Source organism: Camelus dromedarius, chromosome 12 (genome assembly GCF_036321535.1).
Source record: "Camelus dromedarius isolate mCamDro1 chromosome 12, mCamDro1.pat, whole genome shotgun sequence".
Taxonomy (NCBI): Eukaryota; Metazoa; Chordata; class Mammalia; order Artiodactyla; family Camelidae; genus Camelus; species Camelus dromedarius.
The window spans coordinates 53,975-67,000 of record NC_087447.1 but is presented as its reverse complement, the minus strand read 5'-3'; the positions used below and the strand labels follow the sequence as shown (position 1 = coordinate 67,000).

The 13,026-nt window shown below is 44.6% G+C and overlaps 1 protein-coding gene across 2 annotated transcripts; it reads right to left on the bottom strand.

Annotated features, from left to right (window-relative positions):
- Positions 1 to 18: 18 nt before the first annotated feature.
- PSMD13 (proteasome 26S subunit, non-ATPase 13) lies at positions 19 to 12,969 on the bottom strand. Of its 2 annotated transcripts, none has more exons than XM_010999549.3 (13): positions 12,795 to 12,969; positions 11,339 to 11,417; positions 7,581 to 7,615; positions 7,440 to 7,495; positions 7,168 to 7,211; positions 6,896 to 6,982; positions 5,174 to 5,345; positions 4,080 to 4,159; positions 3,873 to 3,998; positions 2,069 to 2,131; positions 1,359 to 1,439; positions 1,076 to 1,192; positions 19 to 504 (listed from the first exon to the last, which is right to left on the bottom strand). In XM_010999549.3, the coding sequence occupies exons 1-13, from the start codon at positions 12,887 to 12,889 to the stop codon at positions 409 to 411; spliced, it is 1,131 nt and encodes a 376-aa protein (XP_010997851.1). In that variant the 5' UTR covers positions 12,890 to 12,969; the 3' UTR covers positions 19 to 408. The 2 variants fall into 2 exon arrangements, with proteins under 2 accessions (XP_010997851.1, XP_031304363.1); XM_031448503.2 differs by having other exon boundaries at positions 19 to 555; positions 12,795 to 12,963.
- Between the last annotated feature and the right edge of the window lie 57 nt (positions 12,970 to 13,026).

Sequence of the window (13,026 nt, the reverse complement as noted above, 5' to 3'; positions counted from 1 at the left end):
AAACAGAACCCCAAAAAGCACAGAGCAAGGCATTTATTACAGACACATACTCAAACCACACTGGAAAAGATGTTCACACAGGTGGATGTGGTGACCAGCCCTGGAGTGGGCACTCTCCACACTAGGGCTACTCCTTCTGCCTCCTAGGGGCACCCACACACTCCTGCCTGCCTCATCACCCGAGACCCAGTGACCCCTTCCCACTGCAGGCTACAGTGACATCCACAAAGGAGGCTTCTGGCTGTGGCTGGGCCCCCCATAAATGACGGTCCTGCTTTCAGAACAAGAAGAACAGTCTCTACTCCAGACTGAATCCCAACCCCCACCCCCAACCGAACGCAGATCTTCTCAACTGCCAGATTCATCGGCCATGAAACACGTCTCCACAGACAGGTCATGGCCAGGAGACTAGGTGAGGATGTCGTGGGCCTGGTGCTCCACCAGCATCTCCATGCTCTTCACGTCGGTGCACCAGAACTCCAGACGGTCCTTCATCCCCTTGATCTGAGTGCAAACCAGGACCACAGGCACATTAAGGCACTTGGGAATCAGCACCTGACAAGAGCAGCACTAAATTTCCAACTAATTCTTTAGGGCAGTATTAACAAAAAGGACATCACAGCTCGGGGAGCAGTGGGGTGCGTGAGATGGGATTATTCCAGTCAATTCTTATCCGAAGGACATTTAAAAAAAACTTTTATGAAAGAAAACAGGCAAGAATGGGGGGAAATCCACAGGATTAAATTTCCAGCAAATATAAACAAGATGGATTTGAGATCAAACCACAGAACCAGGAACATATTTGATCAGGGTACCAATTTTAAGATTAAAAGCCATCATCAGCACAAACAGCATTGTTGCCACAAGAAGCTCTAAATGCAGGGTTCAAATCCCAGGCTTGCATTAAGTTAGGTTCTTTGAAAAGCCCTTAGTCCCTATAGCAGTAATTCATTCTCTGAAATCTCTTGTCTAATAATGCTTTCTTCCTAAATGGCTTCCACCCAAATGAAACTAAGACAGCAAGATACAATCCAAAACACCCGCAACAGTGAACTCTGTATTTTAAGCACATCACCTGTTGTAAATCCAACACGCGGGGCTGCACCCAGGTCATGTGAACGCGCTTATCCACCTCGTCAATGCTGCCTTTCACCAGCCCCACTGAGAGCGCCTTCATCACCAGCAACTCCACCTGTGCAGACAGGGGCTCGTGCAAGACACCCTAATGCCAGCACGCACGCACCTGTGACCCCGCCGCTCTGACATATGGGGAACGAGGCACTCACAGAACTCACACAAGAGTCCTGACCCTGCGGGGGCAGCTTTACTGCTGCGACATCCCAAGTCTAAGAACGCACCTCGTTCACGGTGATTTTAGCGCTTTTGGCAATTTCTTCAAAAGTGAGTTGTCTATGATTGGCAGGTCGTGTGAAAGTCATCTGAAAAAAATTTTTGTTTATTCACTATTTTTCCAAAAAAACTGTCAGAGAACTGATTGATGAGGATACTTTTGTCAATACTTGCTCTGAAAATATAGATCTTGTCAGTATCTCACACACCAAAATTTTCTTAATATTAGTCATGTATCTTATCTAACTAAGAACCAGCTTCTGACTCCTAGATGAGAAGATGAAATAAGCTTCACGGCAGGCTTGTGCAGCAGTCGTGACTCATTTCCCGAGTGAGTACTTGAGGCTGCCGTGTGCCAGGGCGGCACTTGGAGCTGGGAGCACCAGGGTGAACCAGAAACACAAGGTCCCCTTTCTCCAGAAGCTGGAATTTTAGATGAGCATGTAGACAAAGAATGGAAAGTGCAATGAAATGGCAGCCCGTTCAGCACAGACGGTCAGGGAATCTCTCTCTGAGGAGGCCATCTAAGCTGAGACCCAAACACAAACTGAAAAAGGCAAGTGGTGGCAGAGGAAGAAGAGAGGTGGTGGAGAAGGGGCGGGTCAGAACTACCGCCACAGCTGCAGCTGCGCTCCGGAGGGCCATGCAAGTCTGCAGGACCTGACAGGCTCACCTGCAGGGCCTTGGATCACAAAGTACCTCCTGGTTGCCTGCTTACCTCCATAAGGCACAACAACTGAATTTTCCTCAGAAGCTGGGCTTCGTTGGCTGCTAAATCAGGCTGTAAAGTAAAAAGACATCAGTTACCTAACCTGGGCTTTGACATTCTTCCTAAAATAGTCAACTGAACGAAAAGAAACTGGGCAGCTCCGAACACTTTTACACTTTAGGTCACCAGGGCTCATTATTAGCTTCAAGCGACTTGCACTTCACTTTTCTCAGGAAATCATTAGAAGAGCGCTGAGCTGAAGGCCAAAGAACTTTCCAAGGCAAGGAACTGACAAGGTAAGATTTGTACTACTGTCACCAACACCAGGGGCAAGACCGCAGGTGCAGGTGTTTCAGGAAGACTCTTGGCACAAGGAAGGGCAGGGAGGGCACAGCTGACACCGAGCACATCCGGGTGCACTGCCCGCACCATCAGCCCGGTGTCTAAGGGCCTCTGAGGAACACACTCCTTCAGTTGCAAGACTTGTTCTCAACTGAAAGAACAAGTCATTAATTTTTCAGAAAGAGGAGCACTGTCGTGAGGACGGGAGCACGCCTCCTGCATAACCTGTCTAGTCTCCTTGCAGGGGATCAAAAGGCTATTTGCTGAGCACAGAACTAAACTGTGGAGAGTGGCGTCCCTGACTCAGCTGTTCAGCAGCCCCAACAGTGACGCTGCTGCCACAGGCTGTGGACGAGTCAGTTCTTCACAAGGGGCCCCCAAATGAGCTCTTGTGGTCTGCACAGATACTGCTGGCCAGCGCCCTGAAGTTCTTTTTTTTCTTTAAACCTCCATGATGAACCACCTTTCTTTCTGAGTGGCATTTTTCTCTTTGAAATATCCACACACAGACTCCTTAAGTTTGGCTGGATCTGCTTTCTGCCTCTTCACAATTATTATCTATTCTGTGCCATTACGTGTGACTCCTACAAGTTTTTCCTGAACTTTGAGAAAATGGAAAGTTCCAGAAAAGTACAAAAACAATAACACAATCATAATTTCTATCACCAATAACATTTTATTAATATTTGCTTCTAATAATTTCATTTAAAAAGAATAAACTTTATATGTATATATAACTGAATCACTGCTGTATACTTAGAACACTGTAAATCAACTGTACTCCAATAAAGAAATTTTTTAAAAAGAATAAACTTACTATTAAAGTTCAAGACCTTGTTAAGTTCTCTCCTCCATTATCCCCACTCAACACAGGCCCCTTCCCTCTCCTCGCCCAGCACCCTCTCCTGCTGACCATCCCCACAATGACCGCCCATCCATGCTGATCCCTCTCCTCCACACTGACCCTCCCCGAGACCACTCCTCCCCCATGCTGACCCCCTCAGCAGTGACCCTCCCACACTGACCCTCATCCTGAACTGACCACTCTCCCCTCTCCACCAGTGCACTGCCCCCTCCCAACCCCATGGTCTTCCCACCATCACTCACTCACTCTCACCTCACGGCCCAACGTCAGTTCACCAATGTGCTGAGAGCCCCTCCTCCTCTGCTAAACATGCTCTTCCCACTCACTACCGAGGTCAAACACAGAGCATCCTTCCGGGAAGCCTTTGGGATACCCTCCACCCAGCACAGATGAAGCTCTGTCAGTCTGTAGCCCTGGGCACTGCTACAGCAGCTGAGCTACGACTGTAAGCAGTTAGCTCCTTAACCACCTGCTCTAGGAGAGCAGGAGCACCTATCTAGTCTCCCCTTGTGCCCAGGCCCAGGGTGTGGAAAGATGAGTGGACAGGCCACAGCTGCACGAGAGCCCGCTCTAGGGAGTGGCCAGCCAGCCCTGCCCAGGACTCACCTGCTGGCCCCAGGCGGTCTTTAAAATCTGGAACCTCTCCACATTGCCGCTGTTAAAGGCGTAAAGGGTGTCAATCAGCCACTGTCGGTCAGTGTTCCTCAGCGATTCCAGTACCGGGTGCATGAGCTGTGAGGATGGAGATGATGAGCTGACAAAAAAAATTCAGTCTCCCCTTTGTTAAGGAATCTGCGCCCCGGGCCCACTTACGAGTTCTCCAAAGTTAAAAACTCCCTCGCCGAGAAGTCCTGCCAGTCCCAGCGTGAAAGCTCTCTCCTGCTGCTCGGACACTACGGCAACAACACATCCCAGTTCCAAGAATCAGTCCTGTTTGGCTTCAGAAATCTCAAGTAAAAAGTAAAGAAACAGGGGTGGGGGTGGGGGAGGTGAGCAGGGTATAGCTCAGAGGTAGAGTGTGTGCTTAGCACACGGTCCTGGGTTCAAACTGCAGTACCTCCATTTTAAAAAAAAAGTAAAGAGAACATTCTCTGAAATGGTTATATTACAAAGCCCTAACGTTAGTCATCTCTTTTAAAGTACTGGATTGACTTAGATTATACCTGGAACCACATATACGAGTTTTGTGAGAAAGATGTTATTTATTTGTACCTAAACCTATGTGACTATACTTACACTTTCAGCCTACCTATGGCCTGGAGGAGTGTTTCTTACACCCCTTGTCTGCTGTGGGTAGAGTCACCACACTTAGCCTCTTTTGACTAGAATTAACCTACTTTCTGTTCCTTTGTTCTCTTGGTCACATTAGTTACTGTTTGTAACATGTTTTTCTTAAGAGGTGGCAGTTAAAATTGCACTAACAATTTTAGGAGCTGCTCAACAGTATACTGTGAACAAACATCTAAAATAGGCTAAAATTTTTTTTCTTAACTCATATTCCTTGCACTTTTCCTGAAAGTCGCTAATCACTTTTCTTTCCACCCTCAAATCCTTGAAAGGTTTGTGCAGTGCATTCCCCGAGGTCTAGCACTTCAGTGTTCAGAACCAGGGGCCCAGGCACAGGGCGCAGGGCACTCATGTCACTGTACTTCTCACAAAGACCCAGAAAGAGAACAGCAAAGGGGTTCCGAGGAGTGAGCCTCATTTTCACCTGCACTAAACACTGAAGACAAAACAACACAGAAACTAAAGCTCACACCACTCTCCCCACCCTCCAGCCACACGGGCCTTCTTCTGAGGGGAATGAACACATGTGAGTGGTTTCTGAGACCTGCTGCCTCAGCACCTCACAGCTGCAGTGTCATGTGAGGAGCTCCTCGGTGACACAGACCTTAAAGGCATGCTACCTGGCAGATCCTTGATGTCCACGCAGCCCAGAAACCGGAGAGCATCTTTGTAGTAGGAGGCGTGGTTTCCAGTGGTTTGATAGTATTTACTGGAGAGGTCGTAGAAACGACTGTGAACAGACGTCACACCAGGAAGGCTGTTGAGCATTTCTTCCACATCTTCGATTGTTTCCTATACACAGGAAGCAAGACAGCCTTTCTTTTTAACTTAACGCATTTTTGAAGTAATATATGACAAAGTGAAAAGTATAAGCCGCACCAACTGATGAATTTGACCATATTAAAATGGAAAGCTTCAGTTCATCCAAAACAAACCACAGAGCAATACAACCAAAGCTCAAGAAACAACTCTTACAAATCAAAAGAATACAAGCAACACAGAGAAGTGGGCCCAAAGAAGATAAGAACAAGGCAATTTACAAAAGTAATCAAGAAATCACCAGTAACCAAGAAACGTAAATTAAACTTTCAAAGAAATACCGTGTCATCTCAACAGATCGGCAAGAACTAAGCAGTCAGAAGATACCAAGCGTTGAAGACATGGAGCTTGCAAGGTGCTGCGTGAGTCACCTGAGAGAAGCATTTGGGAATATCTGGCAAAGGTGGAGAGCACATGCCTTACACCTGTAGTCTCACCTCCAGGCACAGACCCTGGAGAGATTCTGCCCATGTACACCAGGAACCAGGCATAGAGATGCTGATACCAGCATGTTTGTAACAGAAGAAAATCACCTGAATCCCTTCAGTAAAAGGGAACCAGTTACACCTCTCAACACAGTGAGTTTCAGCCCCAACACCGTGAGTTTCAGCCCCAACACCCGCCGGTACGTGAGAACAATACCAAGCGTCGCTCAGAGCCTCCCCACGTGAAGGGAAGCAGCAGCAGTGCGTGCAGAGGGAATGGGGTCTGAGGGCCCAGAGGCATCGGTGTGCTACGCTGCTTCAGTCCTAAGCTGGCTGTGGATGTGGACGCCCATTACAGCATCATTTACGGTGTTTGAGAGCTTTCAGTACGCCCTAAATATTTCAGAACAATATGCAATAAGTATGCATGTGGGCTAGGACTGGGAAACAACAAGAAACAATAAAAAGTAATGTTTTTAAGGGCAAAAAGAACACGAACACTTACCCTCAATATTTTAATATTATAGTTACCAAAAACCCCAAAACCAAACCGAAACAAAATGAACACATGTCAGTCTGGTTAAACAGGGTGGACTGACCACATAAGTCGGTCTGCTACCCACATCCACACCTGTCCCCCCAAGTCACACCAAAATGAAAATCAGAAAGGCATAAACACAGGCAGGAATGTCAACAATGATCAGGAAGCAGAGAGAGGGCGGGGGAGCAGCAGATGACCTGTCAGTGGTGAGCAGGCTGGCCCTGGTCATCGAGGACCCACATGCTGTGGACCAGCCGAGGCTGTGTGGGCTCCTGCTGGATGGACGTGCTGAGGTCATATGGGGGAGTACTCTCTGCTTAAGGGTAACAGGCATCTTGTCAGCAGCAGACTCTTAAATGGTTTTGAAATTTAAAAAAAAAAAAGCCACACACTCACACACAAACACACACACAGAATGACAGGGCCAAGCAGTTAAATGTTAACGATGGAAATCTGAGGTAAGGGTAGAGGAGAGTTCTTTGTGCTATTTTTGCAACTTTCCTGTAATTTAAAATTATTTAAAAAAAAAAATTACATGGGAAATAGAGTGATCTCACCTTTGTAACTTGTAGGTCCCCAATGTTTAATTTCAGAGCTCCAATTGCGGTTTTACACAGGATCACCGCCTCATCACTGCTTTTCACCTAAAGACACCAGAAGCAAGGGACCCTCAGAAGTGTGGGCAGCAGACTAATAAGGAAGGCATCTGCACACTGACTGAACTTGCATGACTAGAGACATGTTGCTCTCCAGAGGTGTGGACAGTGAGCAGGCACCAAATATAAGTCACACATTTTAAAAAAAAATCTGACTCAAACTTCACATTTACCTTCTCACGAGTCTTTTCCAAAAAAGTAAGAGCCACATTAGGATCTAGAAAAGAGAGAACAAACTCAGAAGAACCAACAACAGAGTATCTTTACAGATCTTCTACCAACCAGGACATTTTTACGTGGAATTATCTTAAGGGTTAGACCACAAAATATAAAACTTAGAATTTGATATTTTCTATCAAAATGCAAAAATTCATTTAACTTATACATTAAGATAATTTTAATTACCATTAGGATCTCCTTCTTTATGAAACAAAGTGAGACTCACCAGTCATCTGTCTAACTACATGAAGAATGATTTCTACCAGGGACAAAGGATTCACCCTGAAATAAAAACCACCAGTCTTTGAGCGTCAACAAGTATAAATGCATTCATTTTCAAAGTCAAAAACTGACGAAAGAGTTTTACCTGTGCTCAAACTCACTGATGAAATTTTCATAGAGCTGTGGAACCGAAACATGGAGAGTAATTATAGGTTGCCTTCCATTTGGCAAAAGCAAGGCTTGGAACACTCCCACGATGCCCGTCACGTCGTAGGCATTGTGTAATTGTTTGCTGAATGACAGGAGACTCATACTGCATCTTGCTAAGTTCACATAAATGATCACCAATAAATTATTGAGGAAAGCTAGGATTTCTTTTGCCCCCTCCTCCACCCGGCTTTGCGAATAGAACCCTCCCCCATAAGAATCTCCTGAAGACCAATTCCTCTATTTGACCTGCAAAGTACTCTGAGTAAAACAGCCTGTCAGTTTGAAAGGTTCACTCATCTAACAGAGGTTAGAAGGTTATAGATTAATTATGTCCCATTACCAAATACCTCAGCCATTCAGCAAACACTTGAGCACTTTTCAGGCTCTTTGCCAGGTACTCCAGACAAAGAACGTGGAAGACAAAAGCTGGGCTTTTGAGGAGCTTCTAGTAGAGAAGAGAGACTTGTAAACAAATAAATGGCAATACTGTGAGTTTAAAAGCAAGGAAGAAAAGCACATAGGTGGATCAGCCAAAGGGAGAGGCTTCAAAGGTGATGTCAGAAATGGTAACAGCTAAGTTTTAAGGAAGGAAGAGCATTTAGAGAAGTGGACAAATTTGATGTGGGAGAGGGGCAGTTGGGAGAACATTTCAGACAGGAATAAATGTGTACAAAAGCACTGCATTATGTTTTAGAAGTGCTTCTGAAGGACACAGAGAGTGGGAGGCACTGGGCTTGGTCTCTGTCCTAAATTCAAGGCTAAACCAGTGGGCACACACGACCACACTTCTATTTTAGACACATGACCGGAGGCAGAGCGGATAGCAAGGGAAAAGGCAGAGGGAGAGACCAGCTGAGACGGGAAAATGAGGGAGCAATGGCAATGAGGATGGACGGAGACTCTGAGAGAGATCTGCGGGTAAGTTGAGCCAGACTTGCTCAGATGTGGGCAGGTCAGTGAAAGGGAACAGACAGTGACCTCTGAGCTTATGGCTGGGTAACTGGGTGGGCAAAGGAAGTGCCCACTGTGGGTAAAGCTGGGAGAGGGAACCTCTGGATGAGGTCAACTTCAGATAAGAGGAGTCTAAAATTTCTCTGGGAGATGAAGACAGAAATGTCTCAGTGAAAGAAAATGTGGTGAATATATGCACAGTGGAATATTACTCAGCCATAAAAAGGGAAAAGCGTACCATTTGTGACAACATGGACCTTGAGGGCATTATGCTAAGTAAAATAAGTCAGACAGAGAAAGACAAGTACTGTTTAATCTCACTTATATGTGAATCTAAAAAAACGAACTCATACTAACAGAAAACAGATTGGTGGTTGCCAGAAGTGGGGGTAATGGTGCACAAAATGGGTGAATGTGGTCAACGGGTAGATGTACAAAGTTTCAGTTATAAGATAAGTAAGCCTGGGGGTGTAATGTACAGCGTGGTGACTGCAGTTAACAATACTGTATGGTATATCTGAAAGTTGCTAAGAGATGAGATCCTAAAAGTTCACACCACAAGACAGAAAAATCTGTAACTATGTGAGGTGATGTAAGTTAACTAAACTTGCGGTAATCATTTTGCATATATAAGTATCAAATCTCTATGTCATATATATTAAACTCTACAATGTTAATTGTCAATTATTTGTCAGTAAAACTCAGGGAAAATAATGTCCCTATAGCAGCTAGTTAGATATTTAAATCAGGCACCCAGCAAAGAGCCATTTAAAGTAAGCGGCTTTTTAATTATAGAGGACTATTTAAAAGATATCTTCCTCATTAAGAGGAAACATTTCAACTTTTCTGATACCTATTATAATTTATGAAATTACCTAAAGAAAAAAAACCCTCTTAGGCACAAAGTCCACTAAGTGTAGTGGACTAATTGAAAATTATTTCTGGTGATTGCAAGCTCATGAATACTACAGATGGAATAAAAAGCACATTAAAAAAATTAACCTCTATGAACTTAAAGTTAAATAAAATATATTAAAAACAAACAAAAATTTTATATTTTAAAGTAGGACGAGAAAAACTACACATAAACTTCTCTCTGTGTTTCTGTGGGCACCCTCCCTCCGTCTCTTCCCCGCTCCTTTCCCCTCCCTCCCTCACGTGCACCGTGCATCTGCATCACATGTCAGCAACGTGAGAAGCTCTGCTCCTCCTTAAAGATCAATTTTTTCCCTTTTTCCTGATGATGTACTTCTTAAAGGAACAGCATTTGTTCCCAAGCTGTGGGGTCGTGGACACTTGCTGCTCTCTTTGTATGTGCTTCCTGGACTGCGTATCTTTAATGAATTTTATGTAAAATATCAGTACGTCATTTTGATGTACTATCCTTTGTCTCAAGAATGTACACGACTATGCATCTGACTGGGGCTTAATCTCTTTCCTAACACGCGGAACAGTTTTCCAAGCTTTCTGAGAGTCTGCCTCTTGCATTATAATCTTCAATTTGGCTTGAATAAAATTCCCTTTCTTCCTTCTTGATAACTGAATTTTGGCAATATTATCAATCTGAAAGTGATGAGGGCTGGGTCCCAACAATTTTTAAAGGTTTATTTTGTTCAAGGAAATAGTAAACTTAAATCTGCTGCCCTGAATAAATGTCACACAACCACGAGGCTGAGGAAATATTTTGATATAAGTAGAAAGTGATTTAAAGATAAGAAAGCAAAGAATAGAGGTGAACACTTACAAATTATCCATCACTATGATATAGAACCTTAGGGAACAAATATTAAGACAGCTCTAATTTATCATTTTCCCACATAATTAAGAAGACAGCATGTCCAGCAAAATCTGCAGGCTTACAGATGCTTATAAGTTCCTCTGAGTAGTAAAATGCCAAACTGATGGATACAAACCATAAGAAAAACCTTTGAAGCCCAGATGATGGGATAATAAGGTGGTAGCTTCACTGTGAACACATATGAAGTAACGTATTCAGGGCAAATAACTCAAACTATCATCATAACTAGCTTTCAGTTCCAATGCAGGTATCAACCTCTGATTCATTCAGAATCCAAGAAAAAGGCATCAAAGAGAAAGATGTCAGGAAATACTTCAAAGAGTAGGCTACCAGTGAACAAACCTGTGGGAGTCTGTCAGGGGGTCTGGGAAAGGGTGGGGCAGGGAGTGTTTCTCTCTTGACAAAATTCTAAAGGCAGCGTGATATTACGTAGTAGTCCCCCTCCAAACCTTCGGCCCTCAAGTGAAGCACATCTTCCACGTTGCCCAGGACAAAGTGTTTGGGCAAGCAAGCAGTGGGAAGAGGGAAAAGGAGTGATGGCAATTATAACAGTTTTCCATGAGTACAGTGCTAAAAGAAGAAAAGGAAAGGAAAACCTATAAACAATAAGATACGGGGCATGTTAAAAGATAGCATTTTAGGCTGAGATTTTAGAAAAAGCCAGAATGTGTTTTAATCCTCTTCTGACACTTACTAGCTGTGACCTATGGCAAGTCATTTAATCTCTTGGCGTCTGCCTCTGCATCAAAAAAACAGGACAGCAGTAGTATTTATCTCCCAATGTTGTTACGAGGAGTAAATGTGTAAAGCACTCAGAACAGTATCTGGCACAAAGTGACTGATGAATGGACTTATTATTATGTATATATTATTATAAAGTCCATGTATTATTTTAAAAAGTACTTGAGCACATTTACTCAGACTTAGCATGGCAAATCATTTACCTTAATGAGACCATCTCCTTGGGCAAAACATGGGTCTTGCACAAAATCAAGAACCTGAAGTGTCAGTTGATGCCACAACCTGAAAAACACAAGGCTCTTAAGACCTATGATCTAGAAGTCACAGACATCTTCACTCTTGATGATCTTACCAAATAACAAATACTAACCAGTCTCTACTGTGTAATAGAAGAATGCTAAAGCAGATGCTAACAAAACTGAGTTCTTTTCCTGGTTCTGTTACTCAATGGTTATATCATCTTGAGATCATTTAACCTCAGTTAAGACTCAGTTCTCTCAGCAAAGAATGGAGAACATCTTTCTGGACTACCTCAAAAGGTTATCGTGAGGTTCGACTGGAAACAATAACTTTGGAATCATATATATCTAAGCTGAAATCCTGGCTCTTCTACTTATTAATTGAGTATCTCAGGGAAGGAGCTTAATCTGAGCTTCTGTTCCATCCTGTGAACAGGATGAAGGATTAAATGAGCTAATACAGAAAACCTCTAGAACAACAGAACAGCACATTTGAAACCAAAAGCAAATTTTTAAGAATGCAAATAAAACGCTTTGTAAAATACAAAGAGCTACACAACACAAGCAATTATTTGCCAAACACTAATAATTTTCTCTCAAAAATTGCTAACAGCAGTAGGCTGCTGAACATCATCAAAAACACGTATTAAATATCTATGTGAAGGCACTATGCTAGGCTAGGGTTGTTAACAGGGAGGTATTACAAGAAGCGTATTTCCCTTCAGAATGTCGCTAACCCAATGCTAGCAATTCATTCTATTCACTTAAAAAGGGGCTGGTGCTTAGCAATTGATAATTTAATTGTTCTCAAATTTATCCTGTTTCCTAACAAACCCAAACTCTAAAATTTCTCTAGGGGCACAAAGCCCAATGTGAAATGCAATGAAAAGTGGGGACTATGGGAGAGGGGTGAAGTGGTTGCACTCCAGCGTGTAACAAGAGGAAGAATCAACAAGGAAAAATAAAAAACAACTGCACTGGTCTCTGGTTCATCTGTTCCAGACTGTTGAGAAAGATAACTGTACATACAGTCACACTATGACAAGGCTAAGTACAAGACACTGGTATCTGTTATACAAAATGTATGGCAGCCGGACCCCTTGTTTGACTGGAATCAAAAGCTACAATCACAGGCCAGCCCCGAACACTTTCCGTAAGACCAGAAGGTAGGGGAGTTCCGAAGCCCTTCGGCCTGGAAGGCACTGACTCCTAGACCCCAAAACCCTGTCTGTGGGCTGTCAACTCTCTCCGTCCTCGGTCCTGCCTTCCGGGTTCCCAGCGCACCGCCTCGGTCTAGCCTGTCCCCACTCTCCCCACACGGGTCTGGGCGGCCTCAGTCCATCAAAGTCCCGGCCTCCCCCGTCGCCCCGCCTCGCTCTCCTACCCCCGGGGTCCCGGGTCCCCACGGCTCGGCACTCACTTCTTCGTGTAGAGCTCCTCCAGACGGTGCCATACGGCGGCTTGGCCGGGCCCGGAACTCTGGCTCTGCTGTAAGAAGCCGGGTACGTCCTTCATGACGGAGGGAAGACGCGGACAGCGGTACTGCCGGGGTGTTAGGGCCGCGGGGATGGCCGCCGGAAGTGCTCACTCATTTCCGGCCGGCGCCACGTCGCGCGGGGCAGGCCGGGAGTGGTGCCGGGGTGGGGCCGCTG